General features: G+C 43.9%; 1 protein-coding gene across 1 annotated transcript; it reads right to left on the bottom strand.

The window, feature by feature from the left end:
- Positions 1–9,692: 9,692 nt before the first annotated feature.
- On the bottom strand, positions 9,693–12,051 carry LOC120852757 (disintegrin and metalloproteinase domain-containing protein 20-like). The gene is given in 3 exon segments (XM_040226174.1): positions 9,693–11,917; positions 11,919–12,021; positions 12,024–12,051. Coding segments are annotated over 3 exon segments (2,337 nt in total). The 3' UTR covers positions 9,693–9,711.
- Between the last annotated feature and the right edge of the window lie 7,683 nt (positions 12,052–19,734).

Raw genomic sequence — 19,734 nt, 5'->3', positions numbered from 1 at the left:
ATGGTTGTTTTTGTAGTTTTTCTTTGTTCTTTTTTCCTTGTCCTTTGGTTTTCTTTAGTAATAAACTTGTGTTTTTTCTCTTTAGTTTTATGTATCTATTGCGTTTGGATTCGGGTTGTTTTTTTTTTTTTTTCCAATGAAGTACAGTTGATTTATAATGCTGTATTAGTTGGTATTACAAAGTGATTTGGATACACACACACACACATATACACACACAGGGAAGTTCCCCTGGAAAAGGGCATGGCAACCCACTCCAGTATGCTTGCCTGGAAAACCCAACAGACAGAGAAGCCCGGCAGGTTACAGTCCATTGGGTCACAAAGAGTTGGACATGACTAACGCGACTTAACAGCAAAGGTGAAAAACAATGAGTAACCCATGAAGATGTGTGCTGCTGCTAAGTCGCTTCAGTTGTGTCCGACCCTGTGTGACCCCAGAGATGGTAGCCCACCAGGCTCTGCCATCCCTGGGATTCTCCAGGAAAGAACACTGGAGTGAGTTGCCATTTCCTTCTCCAATGCATGAAAGTGAAAAGTGAGAGAGGTCGCTTAGTTGTGTCCAACTCTTTGCAACCCCATGGACTGCAGCCTACCAGGCTCCTCCATCCATGAGATTTTCCAGGCAAGAGTACTGGAGTAGGGTGCCCTTGCCTTCTCCAATGAAGATGTATACTACACGCCAAAAGAACTATCTGAGTTTTCTAATTTATAGAAGCAGACATCAGCATACATGTGTGAGAACGAACAGTGAGTATGTAGGATAACAGAAGAGGCTTTCTAGTTCCTCTTCACTTTCTACCATAAGGGTGGTGTCACCTGCATATCTGAGGTTATTGATATTTCTCCCGGCAATCTTGATTCCAGCTTGTGTTTCTTCCAGTCCAGCGTTTCTCATGATGTACTCTGCAAAGAAGTTAAATAAGCAGGGTGACAATATACAGCCTTGATGTACTCCTTTACTATTTGGAACTAGTCTGTTGTTCCATGTTCAGTTCTAACTGCTGCTTCCTGACCTGCATACAGATTTCTCAAGAGGCAGGTTAGGTGGTCTGGTATTCCCATCTCTTGAAGAATTTTCCAGTTTCTTGTGATCCACCCAGTCAAAGGCTTTGGCATAGTCAATAAAGCAGAAATAGATGTTTTTCTGGAATTCTCTTGCTTTTTCCATGATCCAGCGGATGTTGGCAATTTGATCTCTGGTTCCTCTGCCTTTTCGAAAACCAGCTTGAACATCAGGAAGTTCATGGTTCATGTATTGCTGAAACCTGGCTTGGAGAATTTTGAGCATTACTTTACTAGCATGTGAGATGAGTGCAATTGTGCAGTAGTTTGAGCATTCTTTGGTGTTGCCTTTCTTTGGAATTGGAATGAAAACTGACCTTTTCCAGTCCTGTGGCCACTGCTGAGTTTTCCAATTTGCTGGCATATTGAGTGCAGCACTTTCACAGCATCATCTTTCAGGATTTGAAACAGCTCAACTGGAATTCCATCACCTCCACTAGCTTTGTTCGTAGTGATGCTTTCCAAGGCCCACTTGACTTCACATTCCAGGATGTCTGGCTCTAGATTAGTGATCACACCATCATGATTATCTGGGTCATGAAGATCTTTTTTGTACAGTTCTTCTGTGTATTCTTGCCACCTCTTCTTAATATCTTCTGCTTCTGTTAGGTCCAGACCATTTCTGTCCTTTATCTAACCCATCTTTGCATGAAATGTTCCCTTGGTATCTCTAATTTTCTTGAAGAGATCTCTAGTCTTTCCCATTCTGTTCTTTCCCTCTATTTCTTTGCATTGATCGCTGAAGAAGGCTTTCTTATCTCTTCTTGCTGTTCTCTGGAACTCTGCATTCAGATGCTTATATCTTTCCTTTTCTCCTTTGCTTTTTCTTCTCTTCTTTTCACAGCTACTTGTAAGGCCTCCCCAGACAGCCATTTTGCTTTTTGCATTTCTTTTCCATGGGGATGCTCTTGATCCCTGTCTCCTATACAATGTCATGAACCTCATTCCATAGTTCATCAGGCACTCTATCTATCAGATCTAGGCCCTTAAATCTATTTCTCACTTCCACTGTATAATCATAAGGGATTTGATTTAGGCCATACCTGAATGGTCTAGCGGTTTTCCCTACTTTCTTCAATTTGAGTCTGAATTTGGTAATAAAGAGTTCATGATCTGAGCCACAGTCAGCTCCTGGTTTTGTTTTTGTTGACTGTATAGAGCTTCTCCATCTTTGGCTGCAAAGAATATAATCAATCTGATTTCGGTGTTGACCATCTGGTGATGTTCATGTGTAGAGTCTTCTCTTGTGTTGTTGGAAGAGGGTGTTTGCTATGACCAGTGCATTTTCTTGGCAAAACTCTATTAGTCTTTGCCCTGCTTCATTCCGCATTCCAAGAGTAAATTTGCCTGTTACTCCAGGTGTTTCTTGACTTCCTACTTTTGCATTCCAGTCCCCTATAATGAAAAGGACATCTTTTTTGGGTGCTAGTTCTAAAAGGTCTTATAGGTCTTCATAGAACCGTTCAACTTCAGCTTCTTCAGCGTTACTGGTTGAGGCATAGACTTGGATAACTGTGATATTGAATGGTTTGACTTGGAAATGAACAGAGATCATTCTGTCGTTTTTGAGATCACATCCAAGTACTGCATTTCGGACTCTTTTGTTGACCATGATGGCTACCCCATTTCTTCTGAGGGATTCCTGCCTGCAGTAGATATAATGGTCATCTGAGTTAAATTCACCCATTCCAGTCCAGTTTAGTTCGTTGATTCCTAGAATGTTGACGTTCATTCTTGCCATCTCTTTTGTTTGACCACTTCTAATTTGCCTTGATTCATGGACCTGACATTCCAGGTTCCTATGCAATATTGCTCTTTACAGCATTGGACCTTGCTTCTATCACTAGTCACATCCACAGCTGGGTATTGGTTTTGCTTTGGCTTCATCCCTTCATTCTTTCTAGAGTTATTTCTCCACTGATGTCCAGTAGCATATTGGGCACCTACTGACCTGGGGAGTTCCTCTTTCAGTATCCTATCATTTTGCCTGTTCATACTGTAATGGGGTTCTCAAGTCAAGAATACTGAAGTGGTTTGACATTCCCTTCTTAGTGGACCACATTCTGTCAGACCTCTCCACCATGACCCGCCCGTCCTGGGCTGCCCCGTGGGCATGGCTTGGTTTCATTGAGTTAGACAAGGCTGTGGTCCTAGTGTGATTAGACTGACTAGTTTTCTGTGAGTATGGTTTCAGTGTGTCTGCCCTCTGATGCCCTCTTGCTACACCTACCATCTTACTTAGGTTTCTCTTACCTAGGGCATGGGGTATCTCTTCACGGCTGCTCCAGCAAAGCACAGCCGCTGCTCCTTACCTTGGACGAGGGTTATCTCCTTACTGCCGCCCTTCCTGACCTTCAAGGTGGGATAGCTCCTCTAGGCCCTCCTACACCCGCGCAGCCACTGCTCTTCGGGTTGCTCCTCCCAGCCGCCGCCACTGGCCTCGGGTGGCTCCTCAGGGCCACTGCCCCTGGCCCCAGGCACGAGGTACCTTCTCCTGGCTGCCCCTGACCTCGGACGTGGGATAGCTCCTCTCAGTCGCCTCCCCTGGCCTCAGACACGGGGTGTCTCCTCCCGGCCACCACTGACCTTGAACGTGGGGTAGCTCCTCTCGGCCACCGCCCCTGACCTCGGATGCGGGGTGTCTCCTCCCGGCCACCACTGATCTTGGACGCGGGGTAGCTCCTCCCACCCGCCGCCCCTGACCTCAGACTTGAGTAGCTCCTCAGCCGTTCCTGCGCCGTCACAGCCTGGCACTCTCAGCTGCTGCCCCTGACCTCGGACGTGGGGTAAGTCCTCTCGGCCGCGCTTAGCACGCCGGGTCGGCTCATGCAAACCTATGCTCTTGGTGAGTTAATCATGATGTTCCTACAAGTGAAACAGAAATTCTCTCCAGCTAAATAAGCAGAAAAGTTCAAATTCAAGTGAAAAAAAAGTCACTTGACTCAAATCCGGAAATAAGTCATAGCCACTCGATCAATTCCCAGAGTTGAGCCAGTTTAGAGACCCAAAACCCCTGGAATGAATGGGAGTTAAGTCCCCTTAAGGAAGGACCCTGGGAGACTAATGAAAATTTGTACAGTAAACTTTTCTCCCAGCCTTCTCCAGGGGACCTGTGGCCTTTTAACAGGGTAACTGGACATTGAGGGGAAGGAAATAATCGTAATTTCTGGAGATTACCAGACAGTGGCTCCAAACTGACACTGATTCCAGAAGACTCAAAACATCACTGCGGCCCTCCAGTTAGAGCGGGTGCTTTCAGAGGTCAGGTAGTCAAGGGAGCTTTATCTCAGGACCATCTCACAGTAGGGCCAGGGCCTCTCTGTACCCACCCTGTGGTTACTTCCCTAGTTGCAGACTGCGTAACTGGAACAGACATATTTAGTGGCTGGAATCCTCCCGTTGGTTCCCCACTTGTGCAGTGAGGGCTATTACGGTAGAAAAGGTCAAGGGGAAGCCATCCGTACTGTCTCCACCTAGGAAAATAATAAACCAAAAGTAATGCCACATCGCTGGAAGAGCTGCAGATACTGCTGCCACCATCAAGGACTTGAAGGATGCAGTCCTTCACACCACATTCTCATTTGTCTCTAGCCCACCTGTGCGGAGACAGGTGGATCTTGCAGTATGACAGTGGATTACTTCACTGTAAGCTTAAAGAAGTGGTGACTCCAACTGCAGCTGCTGTACAAGATATGATTTTGTTGCTTGAGCAGATTCACACACCCCCTGGTACCTGGTATGCAGTGACTGATATGGCGAATGCCTTTTTCTCCATTGCTGTCCATGAGGCCCACCGGAAGTTCACTTTCACTGGCAAGGCCTGCAATGCACATGCACTGTTCTCCCTCTCAGACCTATCAACCACCCAGCCCTACATCATAATTTAGTTTGCAGGGATCTCAATCACCTTTCCCTCCACAAGAGATTTTACCGGCCCATTACATTGATGATACTATGTTGATTACATTTAGTGAGTTATAGTAACTACCCAAGGGTCATTGGCAAGACATTTGTATATCAGAGGGTGGGAAATAAATCTGACCAAAATTCATTCCTACCTCACGGAAAATTTTAGGGAACCTGTGGTCTGGATCATGTCAAGATATCACTTCTAAGATAAAAAGTAAGTGGTATCTGGCTCTCGTACAACCGAGAAAGCAGCTCAATCCCCAAGGGGACTCTTTGGATTTGGGAGGCAACATATTCCTCATTTGGTGTGTTACTCCAAACCATTTACCAAGTGGCCTGAAAAGGTGCTACTTTTGAGGAGGCCTAGAAGACGAGAAGGTTCTGCCCCAGATCCAGCCTGCTGTGCAAACTGCTCGGCCACTTGGGCCATATGATCCAGCACGTGGAGTGCTGCTTCAAATCTCTGGACCAGGTAGGGACAGCATTTAGAGACTTTGTCAGGCTCCTATAGGTGAATCGCACTGTGGTCCTTTAAGAATTTGGACCAAGGCTATGCCATCACCTTTGGATAACTACTCTTTTTGAGAAACAGGTCTTGGTAGATTATAGGGCCGTAGTAGATAATGAATGCTTGATGATGGGCTTACCAAGTTGCCCATCATGAATTGGGTATTATCTGAGCCACGACACCATAAAGTGGTTCTGCATAGTAACATTCCATCATCAAATGGAAGTGAAATATACAAGTCAGGTCTGAGCAGGGGAGCTTCATGGGGAGTTCCCTGCAATCAGATGACAGGGGAATAGAAGATCCGGGCCTGGTTTACAGATGGTTCTGCATGATATGCGTGGACCAGCTGTATGTGAAGAGCTACAACACTACGACCCTTTGTGGGGACATTCCTGAAGCACAGTGAAGAAGGAAAATGCTCCGGGTGCACAGAACGTTGGGGAGTGCACTTCATTGTGCACACTGCGTGCAAGGAGAAATGGCCAGATCTGTGATTATCTACCAATTGATGGGCTGCGGCCAATGGTTTAGGGACATGTGAGGAACATGATGTGAAAACTGGTGACAAAGGAATATGGGAAAGAGGTATGTGGACGGGCTTCTCTGGTCAGAAAACATGAAGGTATTTGTGTCACACATGAATGCTCACCAAAGGGTTACGTCAGCAGAGGATTCTAATAACCAAGTGGATAGGATGACTCATTCTATACCAGTCGGCCTGTTTCCCTAACTACCTATCATCACCCAATGGGCTCATCAACAAAGTAGCCATGGTGGCAGGGCAGAGTTGACAGTGATACGTGGGCTCAGCAACATTGACTTCCACTCACCAAGAATGACCAGGCTATAGCAACCACTAACTGCCCAATCTCCAGTGGCAGTGACCAACACTGCCTCCAATATGGCAATATTTCCTGGGGTGATCAGACAGCTTTCTAGTGTGTGAATCAGAAGGTGGGTCATTACACTGGACTGCTTCCAATATACAAGATGAAGCATTTTATTCCTACAGGAGTAGACACTCTGGATGTAATCTGCACCCCCCTCCCACACCCTAACCCAGTACTTCTGCCAAAGATACCATCCATGGACTTAAAGAATGCCTTATCCATCAGCATGGTATCCCACACAGCATTACTATTGATCAAGAAATGTACTTCACAGAAGAAGAAATGTGGCAATGGGTCCATCCTTATAGCATTCACTGGTCTTACCATGTTCCCCACCATCCTGAAGCAGCTGCATGACACAACAGCCTTTTGAAGACTCAGATATAGTGCTAGCTAGGTGGCCATACCTTGCAGGATTGAAGCAAGGGTCTTCAGAAGGCTGCTTATGCCCGGAATCAATGTCAAATATATGGTGCTATTTCTCCATACCCAGGATTCAAGGGTCCAGGAATCAATGTGGAAATGGAATTGACCACACTCATTATTAACCTTAGTGACCTACTAGCAAAATTTCTGCTTCCTATTCTCATGATTTTACACTTTGTTAGCCTTGAAGTCTTAGTCCTAGAGGGGGAAATGCTTCCACCAGGAGACCCTACGTTGATTTTGACGCTTGGGGCTGGTGCATGGGGATGATCCAGAGGGATGATGTGGGGTGGGATGTGGGAGGGGGGTTCATGTTTGGGAGAACCCGAGGCAGATCCATGTCAATATATGCCAAAACCAATACAGTATTGTAAAATAAATTAAAAAAAAAAAAAAAACAAAGTTAAGACTGCCACCTGGACAATTTGGTTTCCCATGCCTCTGAATCTATGAATGAAACTATGGTGATGACCGGATGATGAGGGGAAATTGGACTACTATTCCACAGTAAACGTAAAGAAGAGAAGGTCTGGAACACAGGAAATATCTTAGGGATTCTCAGTATTACCATGCCCTGTGATTAAGGTCAATGGCAGGTTGGATTGGCCCAGACCCTCAAGGAATAAAGGTTTGGATTACTCTCATCAGATAAAGAACCATGACTGGATAAAGTACTTGCTGAGGACAAAGGAACAAAATGGGTAGTAAGAGAAGATGGTCATAAATACCAGCTACAACCATATGAGCAGTTATAGAAACAAGGATTGGAATATGTCATGAGTATGTCCTGCTTATTTTGGTATATGTTTATATTCATTTTTCTTGTCTTGTCTTGTTATTTCCTCTTATTCTACCGTGTAGCATAAGGTGTATTGAATTTATATCATAATGTCTCATGATTAATTTCCCATTATACTGTTGAAGTCACCAGATTTCAAGAAGAATCAATGTCACCCAGGGACTTTACTTCCTCTTCTGAGGAAAGGGTAAATATATAAATCTCCATAGCCTCTTGGTTCTCTCTCCCTGGGGATCTCTCACACAGGAGCCATCCCAGGATGGACCGTACACACTAAACCAGAGACCTTGACAAGGGTCTGGCAACCAGGGGCTGGAAGTAGCAGGGGCACCACTTACCATCCCTCCCTATGACTCACTGGTGTGTTTTGTACTTCCTGTCCCCTGCAATGCTGGGCTCCGCAGAGTCACCAAATGGGTCATATGTTTGCCTTGGGACAAAGCTAAAGTCCCAATGGAAATAAAAGCTGCCACCTGGGCATTTGGGGATCCTTGGATCCCTGTAGTAGCAAGAAGAGGGCACAGTCTTGACAGGCATAGCTGAGCCTAATCATAGGAGGTAGGGCAGGTGTGTGGAAGCCAGGTGGTCTCGGGTGCTCTTCTTATCCTCCAGCTCTACTGTGACTGTGACTGGATAGATTCAGCAGTCCCAGCCTGAGAAAGGCAACGTGATCAGACGTTCGGGGACTTTAAAGATAAGGACCTGGGTAATGACACAGGGTGACTATCCCACCCAAACCACCAGAATGCTCTCTGGAGATGAGGGAAACCTGAAGGCATAGTGGATAGAGGCAGTAACAATCAACTTCAGCTCCAAAACCAAACACAGTAGTAGGGTCCGTGCTTCATCCCACTAACTTCCCTCTTCTGTGGTTCCCCACAGGCAGAGGTGCCTGCCAGAATCCCAGAGTTGTTTTAAGACATAGAAAGATAAGCTGATCTGAGCACTGTAAAGGTCAGACTGGAATATCCAAATCAGCCACCTTCATCCTCCTTCCAGGAAAGTCTTGCTGACCAGTTGCTGAATTATCAGCATAGAGCCTCCAGATATTAGCTCTTTGGGGTCAGGCTCAGTTGCCGAGGTGCACGGCCCAGCTCTTAGTCTTCTTGGGGCACCCACATCCAGTGAATGGGCATGGGGAAAGCATGAAGTCCAGGCCATTTTAGCCCAATTCAAGGCTAGTCAGATAATATTCATTCCAGAGCTTGCTGCCAGGTTGGCCAAGGCTGAAATGGTAGTATTATTTCTCATCTGTATAGCTAACTGCCTCCACCCTTTGTCTTTAAACTCTAATTCAGTGTCTACCCCTGGACAATTCAAACTATCACAATGAACTATCTACTGAAAGCACCTTGCAGCCGCAGGGCCAAGGGAACAAAAGAAAGATGTTGGTTCATTGAAGTACTGGTGATTTTAGGCGGTCCTCTGCAGAGCAGGGACCAAGACTTCTAAGGAGGGCAAATGACCAGCTGCTGCTGGTGCTCCAGCACTCAGAGGAGAACCACACTGCTAACCCCAGAGCTACAACGGTGGTCTCTCAAAGTATCACTGGTCAACTGGTGCTTGTACTTCTAATGAAGAATGAGGGTGGTTCTAACAGAGTCAACAAAACCGGAGTCCAAAACCAAGCTTGGCTACCAAAATGACAGAGTAACTTTTGGCACACAAGAGGGTAAACTCCCTTTGCTCTTCATCCATCATTCCAGGCTACTTTTACTGGTCCCCCTTGGCACAGATCCCCAGAAAAGAGTGGGCAAAACAGAAACAGGGTATATGGCGGCACATCTTGGACATGACATTTTAAGAGTACAAAGGTGGGAGGATGTTTACAACTGATAAACATTAGCTTACAAATGTGACTGCCATGTCTTTGCTCAGGAAACATAAAGAGATGACTTCCAGAGGGAAATAAAATGAACTTTTAATATTGCTTAACACACTGAAGAGTAAGTTAAGAACATGATAGGAATCCTTCAGTGAAATATTACTGCTTATGATCCTGCCATGAGAGATCCTTAAATTTTTCTTGAAGCAGTCAGACATGCCCCTAATGCTCCTCTACTATTTAAAAGAAAAACTAGGGATTTCTTGTGTGTGAATGAATCAGGAGCCTTAGTCACTTTCTTCTTCCATATCTTCTTCTGTTTCCTCTTCCTTCTTCATTTCTGGCTTTTTCTTTTTACGCTTCTTACAAAGCACAAGGAAGCAACATACAAATAAACAAATCAAAGGAATAAGCCACAGTAACATGTGAGTGTTGTTCTGCATTTTTGTCTCCTCTTCCTCATCTCCTTGGGGATTGCCGGGTGGGCCACTACTATTACTACCTCCACTGCCTTCATCCTTGCAGTAGGGAGGTGCCCATCCAGGGTTGCAGTGGCACTCTTGCTTACTATTGCAAACCCCCTTCATGTGGCAGGTCTCGGGCTGACAGACTTGTGGCTCAGGAACCATACTGACACACCTGCTGTGAACACAGATCTTTTTTTGACCACACATTGTACCATCTTTCACCTGGCCAATATCAGGTATGGACATTCCTATGTGATAGTCGGTGCCCCAGCAAGTGGTGTCATTGACTTGAAACTGATGCACTGTGGAATGTTCCGTCAGATTTGGAATTACTCCCACATTTTCACACTGAACTCTCCCACACAGGATATCAGGGACTTCACATTTTATGTAGTCTATGTCTCTGATACCACAGTGACCAAATCGATTTCCTTGGGTGTTGATTTCTTTGTAGCAGCTCTGAGATGCACTCCTTGCATCTTTGCCAAAAATCTCCCTGCACTGTTCATCATGGTTAACACAGTTCTTTTTATAGCAGTAGGCACTGTCACTACAGGGAATCCCGTCCTGCACATATACATCTTCTGGGCACTGATGCGATGTCCCGTCGCACCACTCTGGAAGGTCACATGCATTGATCTGTTTTCTGCACAAAGTCCCTGCTGACCTGACCTGGCAGTTTTTGCAGCAAGACCCAAAAGCACAAGCAGCTTCAGGTTTCAGAGTGCAATCCGGCAGACAGCAGTGATCATGTCTACATTGCCATACGGTTCCACAGTCACACTCCTCTCCTTCTTCGACCACTAGGTTCCCACAATACTTTATCCTAAAGATATTCGCTGGATTTGGAGGAGAGATGAGACAAAATCCATTCCTCATCACATTGTTCCAAAATTCGCCATAACTGCAGTTGCTGAATTTATTCGTTACCATTTTGGCAGGATACATTATGCAAAACCGAAGTTCACACACACAAAATTCAACATCATGCAGCATACCTAAATTATGACCAAGTTCATGGGTAGCAATAAGCCCACAATCATGTAAACTATCATCTTCGAAAACAACAATTCCACAATTAAGAGGATTCTGGCATGCTCCACCAACATAGGCCACTCCAAGTTGCACGCCAAAGGATTTCTTTATGAAAAGCTGGGCTGCATCATGTGGCAGTTGGTTATCAAGGTTAAAAAACTTCCAAATAGCAAAATCCTCCAACATTTTATCCATGTTTTCAGTGACAATTTGGTTTTCTTCAGTCCAGATTTCAAGCCCAGTTAAAGTTACATCAACTTCCAAAGGGAGATACAGGCTATTCATTACATTGACAACAGTAGCTACCTCAATTTGTACTACTGACACATTCCTTCCCGAGTAAACGAATCGAAGATTGTCCACAACCACTACCAGCTCAAAAAACCACAAGTGGGTCCACCAGCCTGTGTAAGAACTTTGCTTCAGAGTGAAACTATGCAACTCCAATTGGCGTGCTATTTCCTCTTCTGTTAACCCACATCTCTTACGTGGGAACTCAGTATCATCGATCTCTATTCTATACACCCAGTGTTCAAATGTGGCAGAAGACCTAACTGGTTCAATTTCATAAGCAAGATCATTTATCTGTAGTACTCCTCGAAAACCTCCAGAACAGGTACTGAGGGCAACCAGGGACTTGGGAACACCCTCCACATAACCATGATAGTAGCAGTCATCAGGAACATAAGGCTGGTCCTGGTGCAGGGAACGCTGGTCTGTGTAGGTGAACACTGGGAGGGGTCTGGAAATCAAGAGCTTCTTGACCTTCATGTGGGCAATGTGTCTTTGGCCCCCAAATCGCAGGCTATAGGAGAGCCAGCCTGGAACCTTTGCATTTCTGCCCCAGCCAGTCACCTTCAAGGGGATCACCAACTCTGGGGAAGAGAAGTGCTGGGAGGGCCTGGCCTGACAGTGACCAGAAATGAACAGATACACCCCAAACCAGAGCAGCAGGGGAGTGACTCTGAAGTGTACCAGGGCCTCACCCACTGTCATTATGGAGCCACCTGCTCAGGGCAGAAGAGCGCAGGACATCAGGCACTGCTGGTCTGGCTCCTCCCTCTGAGCTGTTGAGGGTTGCAGGGATGACCTTTATGGATCTGTGTCCTGGAAGAACTGGCCCATCAAAGCTGCAATGCTGAAGTGAAAATAGAAAGAAGATCTAGGATAGGGTGGTTGGGGCAGAGAGGGTAGGGGAGAGAGGGAGAGAAAGGAAGTGATTTCAATTGGGACAAGGCTTGAATCAATGAAATTCTGGAGATTGTCTCCTATCTACGTAAGGGCAAGGGATAAGGGAAGAGCAGGTTTACAGGGAAAGAAATGAAGGAAATTCATCATAGGTGGGTAATTGTTGAATCCTGTTTTAATACAAGGACTCATTAATATACTATTCTCTAAGCATATACACTGGCATGACATTTCTCATTTTAGAAAGATTGATATCTGACTCCCAATTACTCCTCCACCCAAAGTCGACTGGTACTCTGCTAGCTTCAGTAAGCATGTGGACAGCCCATCCAAAACTCACCATTTTTTGGTTTGTTTATTCAGACAGTTTGCTCCATCTCCCCTTCTCTTCTACAGACATCTTATCTAGCTCCCATTCTGTTTGAGGTAAGCAGTCAAAGTAAGTCTCACTTAAGGGACTCATTAGTTTTGGGAGCCCCCATCCCCATCCAGACAAAGATGTATTTTATAACACATGCTCATCTGCAGAAAACTCCTGGACATTCCAAGCAAGGAACCTATGTTGACAGAGTAATAGGAATGAGGCTGTTATTTGGAGACAAGTCAACAACCCAGTTGCCTCTAATCACAGCAGGGAAACAGCAGCCTTCCCTGCACCTAGCCCAGCTGCATCATGTTCTCAATCATAAGAGACTCACCTTGGCTGTGTTTAGATATATCCCATTCTATATTTTACATGCACGGTGAGTTAGCTGAATTCTCTAGAGAACGTTAGACTGAAGCATTTAAATCTAGAGTCAGTTCACTAAAAGATTCAGAGATCACAATTTGAATGGACTTACTTCATACCTGTTGAAAACATAAATTTTAAATCAAGTAAAAGCTAGTTTTCTTCATTTGCTGACTTTCAGTTAAAAGTATCAATAATTTCCTTAACATTTGAAAACAAAAGAGTAAAAAAAAAAATTGGGAGACATATCAGAACATACACTGGTGGCCTGAATATTCTAAACACGGACACAAATGGGGCTGATCGTAGAGAGCATAAGAATACTCCTGGCATTACAATGTCAAGAACACCTGGATACTCCTAGATACTTTGCCAGAACTAATGGATAGCTCCTGGAAGCAAGAATACTAGATGAAACTTCTAACAGAAAGCATCTCTGATATAGGTCAAATCCTAATGACCAGATTTCCTTTCCATGTCTCCCTACATGATATCCTTGGTATCTGCTACAGACTTGGGGATATTAAGATGGAAATGTGTGAGGTGCAAGAGGACTATTAGAAACAAAGCATTATAAAGAGGAAAATAACTTATATTAAGTTATTTCATCAGAAATAGGATGTGGTAACAAGAGAAAATTTCATTGCCAAGGATCTTTAAGTCATACCAGTCTTTGTCACTATTGTACTATTAAATACATTGAACTGGTGTCACTCCAAAGCCCTTCCTCTCTGTCATCACCTGCACTTCAAGTAGTGTCAGAATCTTCCTTGGCATCAGTAATTAACTCTCTTCTATTCCCAGCAGCTACTTCAACTCCTCAAAACCTCTATCTTACCTTCTCTCCACTCACTCTTGCTACTGCTACTGCTAAGTCACTTCAGTCCTGTCCGACTCTGTGCAATCCCATAGACGGCAGCCCACCAAGCTCCGCCGGCCCTGGGATTCTCTAGGCAAGAACACTAGAGTGGGATGCTATTTCCTTCTCCAATGCGTGAAAGTGAAAAGTGAAAGTGAAGTCACTCAGTCGTGTCCGACTCTTTGCGACCCCATGGATGGCAGCCTACCAGGCTCATCCATCCATGATTTTCCACTCACTCTTAGTCACAGCTAATTCAGGGTTTCTTACACTTAGGTCACAAACCATTCAGGGTCATGAGAAGAATGTAGTGAGCCACAACTAAATTAAACAACAGAAAATATCAGACAGCGTTACACCAATCATTTATCACCTCCTACATATCACCTGTCACCACAGAAGCTATTAGCAGAGCTCTGCTGACACAGCTTATACTGATTGTCAACTATTTTCTGAGTCCTAACGCTTTGTCTATGGAGCTAGAGATTGGAATCTACACATGATATTTCCCCATTCTACCTGGATTCCTGAAAAGTGCTGTCAAGAAAAGCCTGAGAGGGAGAATAAAAAGCAAAAAGGAAGGACAAGGGGCTCTTCCTGTTTGCCTTCTGTTACTGTCAGTGACCTTCCCCCTACGCGCAGAATGGTATCTTGCTCTGATGCTGAGAGTCAGTTACCACATTCCCAGAACCAGCCCCATCAATCCCTACCAAAGGCACCTAGTGTCAGTGCCCCTCCCCAGAAGGCTCGGAACCAGATGTACAGAGCCATCCTCCAGTACTGTGGGCAACCCACACCAGCCAGCCAGTATCTCCTTCACAGGTGTTTCAGGCTATACCACAAAGCTCCCTGATATGGGCTTGATACGCTCCATGAGAGGAGTAACCCTCTGTCTCTGAGATCTGTGTCAGTCCTGGAGGACCTTCTTCCAAGTGCCTAAGGAACCAGTACCAGCTCAATATTACCTAATAGGAAGTACAGCTATCAACTCCACACTACTTTTCTGAGTTCCTAGATTACCAGCATCGCCTGGGCTTGTAATGATCTATCTTCTATTGTCCAGGTCCAGACCTATGAGGCCACTGTGAGAGCTTCTAGGTTATGAAAATCCCAATCTCTTCCCTTCGTTCCCACAATCTCAGGGGTGCAACTCTCTGTGGTAATTCATATTTCTCTGTACTTCTGTGTTCCCTTTTTACCTTGTCGGCTCTCTCATACCTTTCCATGAATTCCCTATAGTAATTACTCTTAGTGGATTTTTCTTTTCCAGACTAGATCTTGACAGATACATACAGGACTTGGTGCCAAGAGTGCTGCCAAGAGAGACAGATAAAATAGGTCTTTGAGATTTGCTTAGGTATGTCCATGACCTTAACACACTGCTGAACTCCTGCTGAATGGGGGATGGGCTCATAATAACATCACAATTAGTTAAATTTCTACTCAGTGTTGATTGTGATGAAGTGCCCTGTTGAAGCAAGTGTGTGGGGGTCCAAGGGAGGGCTGTGATGATGCCTAGAAGTATTTCAAAGACTGAGGGGTGGAATGGGTGTACTAAATTCTAATGGACATTTTGTACAATGAGGCTCAACGCTCTAAGGTCTCAGCTCAGATTGCTGATAATAAGAGACTTAAAAAAAACATCTCTCCTTTAGCCACAGACCCAACTTTAAAGAAAACCAGAATGTAACTGTGGAGTTTTAGAATCACAGCGTAAGTTGAATACTGAGATTTGCCAAGACTGTAGCGGGAAATCTGATTGAGACAAAAAAAAAAAGTTTGACCTTGATAATGGGAGTTCCAGGTGGACTGGATTGGTTCTGAGTATCTAGATACTCCCAAGATGCCTGACGTTCCTCTACCAGGGAAGGTGCCTAGACTTTTCTTGTCTGAAAAGCCTAGCCACCTCTAGCTAGAGACCCTGTGATTATCTCAACTGGGGAAATTATCCCACTAACCCAGGACGAGATGGCTGGATGGCATCACGGACTCGATGGATGTGAGTCTGAGTGAGCTCCGGGAGATGGTGATGGACAGGGAGGCCTAGCGTGCTGCGGTTCATGGGGTTGCAAAGAGTCGGACACGATGAGCAACTGAGCTGAACTGGACTGGACCGAGGGCACGTCTAGTGTCCTCAAGACACACTCCTACTGCCTCTCAATGGCTCCGAATGCAAACCAGAATCTAACTCAATATGCTCCAGAGAAAAAGGTTCCTTCCTCTGAATTGAGAGGAAAGAACTTCTACTCTAAAATAATGACAATTGTTTACTAATTTATATTGACAAAAGAGAGGAAACAAACCATATTAATAGCAGAAAAGATGAAGTCGTTACAGAGATAAAGATATATTCAATATGATAAAATTCAGCAGGAGTTTGTATCTACTTAACAAAAAGCTTTGAAATATATAAAGCAAACACCAACAGAATAAAAAGGAGAAACAGAAAAATTCAAAATCTACTTGTAGGTGTTAACATACCTTCTTTCAACAACAAATACATCAGAACCCCCCACACACCCCGCAAAAAAAAAGAGTTAAGTAGAAGATTTAAGCAAACTTAATTAAATTAACCTAATTGAAACAGGCTTCCCAGGTGGCCCTAGTGGTAAGAACCCACTTGCTAATGCAGAAGACATAAGAGATGTGGTTCAATCCCTTGGTTGGGAAGATCTCCTGGAGGAGGGCATGGCAACCCACTGCAGTATTCTTGCCTGGAGAATCCCACGAACAGAGAAGACTGGCAGGCTAAGGGTTGCAAAGAGTCAGACAAGACTGAAGCAACTTAGCACACAAGCATGCACATGACATTTACCAAAACAGACAATAGTTACAGTCATAAAGAAAGTCTTAACAAATGCTAAAAATAAAACTGCTTAACCTTCCTTACTTGCAGAATTAAAATTGTATAAAGAAGAAAAACAAACTAGAAAATAGTAATTTGTTTCAAAGTGAAAGAACAGCCAAGATCCAAACATGGTTTAAATGTATAACTGAAAATATTTTGGTCTGAATGAAAATATAACATGTTACACATGTAGAATGGAGTTAAAGCAAAAGCTTACATTAAAATTTCTAGCTTTGGGGATACAGAGTAGGAAAGGAGAAAGACTAAAAATACTTTGTGTAAGATATAATGTCACAAAACTTGAAAGATAACAGCTAATCAATCTTTAACAGCAGAATTAAAAAATATAGTACCAAACACATAAAAAACAAACACTGAAAAGAAAATTAAAGCCAAGTTCCTTGTAAAGAATGGACAAACACCTACCAATGATGATCAAGAACTACACTGGAGAATCGAACTGGGGTCTCCTGCATTGCAGGTAGATTCTTTACCAGCTGAACTACCTGGGAAGCCCATTTTTCACAAAGACATAAAAAATAATGAGCATATAAACAACTTTATATTAATAAATTTGACAATTTTAGCAATATAGGAAAATTCCTTGAAAAACCACACTAACAAACAAGAAAACTAAATGGTTTTATATTAACTAGACGTTGGATCTATAGTAAAAATATAAATTAAAAATAATATATCTTTTCACAAAACCCCTAGTACAGTGGATTCTTCCAACTGTTTTTGGCAGTAATACAAATGACTGAAGAGTAATAAATCAGAGATACTTATCAAGTTTTATTAATAAAGCTTCAATTGCTTCAACAATAGTAACCTGAGAACAACCGATTGAATCTGGAGGAGTTACAAATATCTGTGCTATGATAAGACCCTTAACGATACTGGGATAATGATACCAATTACACTTGTATTTAACTCACCAGTTTCACGCGTACAAGTGGGCTGATCCTGAAGAGTTACTATTGAGTTTCCTAAACTAGGCAGGCTGGAGAAGGCAATGGCACCCCACTCTAGTACTCTTGCCTGGAAAGTCCCATGGACGGAGGAGCCTGGAACGCTGCAGTCCATGGGGTCGCTCAGGGTCAGACACGACTTCACTTTCACTTTCCACTTTCACGCATTGGAGAAGGAAATGGCACCCCACTCCAGTGTTCTTGCCTGGAGAATCCCAGGGACGGGGGAGCCTGGTGGGCCGCCGTCTATGGGGTCGCACAGAGTCGGACACGACTGAAGCGGCTTAGCAGCAGCAGCAGCAAACTAGGCAGGGGTGATTATATTTACACTTGCTATTTCAGTTGTGATTTCTTTACTAAATAAGCCAAACCTAACATAAAGGTAATTATGCAAGGCTGAAAGCAAACGATAAAACGTGTGGGTATTAAAAAGTAAAGAAAGTAGTCAATGCAAACATTATAAAACTGAATCTTATTAAAAGATGACAAGGTACTGACAGTAATAGAAAGGTATAAATCAAGTAGAGAAACATTCAGTATGATTAAGAAAACAGGGACCATTCCAGTGTTTTATATGCACGTAACAGCATAGCTTCAAACCATACAAAGCATATGTTGAGAGATGAGAGATCATGAAGCAAGAGTTGAGAGATCAAAAAGAAAAATCCAGGATCATACTTGAAGAAGTTTACCAAGAGTAAGCATGCAAAAAAAGTAAAGACACAGAACAATTAAACAATATTAATCAAATTGACCTTGATATATATAAAATACTATACTCAAAAACTGTAGAATAAACATTACTTTCAAATGCATGTGGGACGTTTACCAAGACTGACAATCTTGGTAAAGATCACTGGCTTCTGCTAAGCCACAAAGCATCTACACAAACCTTAAAACATACAAACTGCACAGCGGATGCCCTTCAGATTTCCATTCTGACATGTAGATCTTGCACTCCCACTCTCACAAAAAGAAAAAAACTAAATGAAAAGCAGTGAGTTTTCTTCAGTTCACTTCAGTCGTTCAGTCTTGTCCGACTCTTTGCGACCCCATGGACCACAGCACGCCAGGCCTCCCTGTCCATCACCAACTCCCGGAGTTCACCCAAACCCTTTTCCATCGAGTCGGTGATGCCATCCAACCATCTCATCCTCTGTTGCCCACTTCTCCTCCTGCCCTCAATCTTTCCCAGCGTCAGGGTCTTTTCAAATGAGTCAGCTCTTCACATCAGGTGGCCAAAGGATTGGAGTTTCAGCTTCAACATCAGTCCCTCCAATGAACACCCAGGACTAATCTCCTTTTGGATGGACTGGTTGGATCTCCTTGCAGTCCAAGGGACTCTCAAGAGTCTTCTCCAACACCACAGTTCAAAAGCATCAATTCTTTGGCGCTCAGCCTTCTTCACAGTCCAACTCTCACATCCATGCAAGACCACTGGAAAAACCATAGCCTTGACTAGACGGACCTTTGTTGACAAAGTAATGTCTCTGCTTTTCAATATGCTGTCTAGGTTGGTCATAACTTTCCTTCCAAGGAGTAAGCGTCTTTTAATTTCATGGCTGCAATCACCATCTGCAGTGATTTTGGAGCCCCAAAAAATGTCAGCCACCGTTTCCACTGTTTTCTCATCTATTTGCCATGAAGTGATGGGATCAGATGCCATGATCTTAGTTTTCTGAATGTTGAGCTTTAAGCCAATTTTTTCACTCTCCTCTTTCACTTTCATCAAGAAGCTCTTTAGCTCTTCTTCACTTTCTGCCATAAGCGTGGTGTCATCTCACATCTGAAGTTATTGATATTTCTCCTGGCAATCTTGATTCCAGCTTGTGCTTCCTCCAGCCTAGCATTTCTCATGACATACTCTGCATATAAGTTAAATAAGCAGGGTGACAATATACAGCCTTGATGTACTCCTTTTCCTATTTGGAACTAGTCTGTTGTTCCATGTCCAGTTCTAACTGTTGCTTCCTGACCTGCATACAGATTTCTCAAGGAGACAGGCCAGGTGGTCTGGTATTCCCATCTCTTTCAGAATTTTCCACAGTTTATTGTGATCCACAGTCAAAGGCTTTGCCATAGTCAATAAAGCAGAAACAGATGTGTTTCTGGAACTCTCTTGCTTTTTCCATGATCCAGCAGATGTTGGCAATTTGATCTCTGGTTCCTCTGCCTTTTCGAAAACCAGCTTGAACATCTGGAATTTCACAGT

This window comes from Oryx dammah, unplaced genomic scaffold (genome assembly GCF_014754425.2).
Source record: "Oryx dammah isolate SB20612 unplaced genomic scaffold, SCBI_Odam_1.1 HiC_scaffold_26, whole genome shotgun sequence".
NCBI lineage: Eukaryota > Metazoa > Chordata > Mammalia > Artiodactyla > Bovidae > Oryx > Oryx dammah.
The sequence above is the reverse complement of the archived record's forward strand: the minus strand, read 5'-3'. Positions and strand labels throughout refer to the sequence as shown.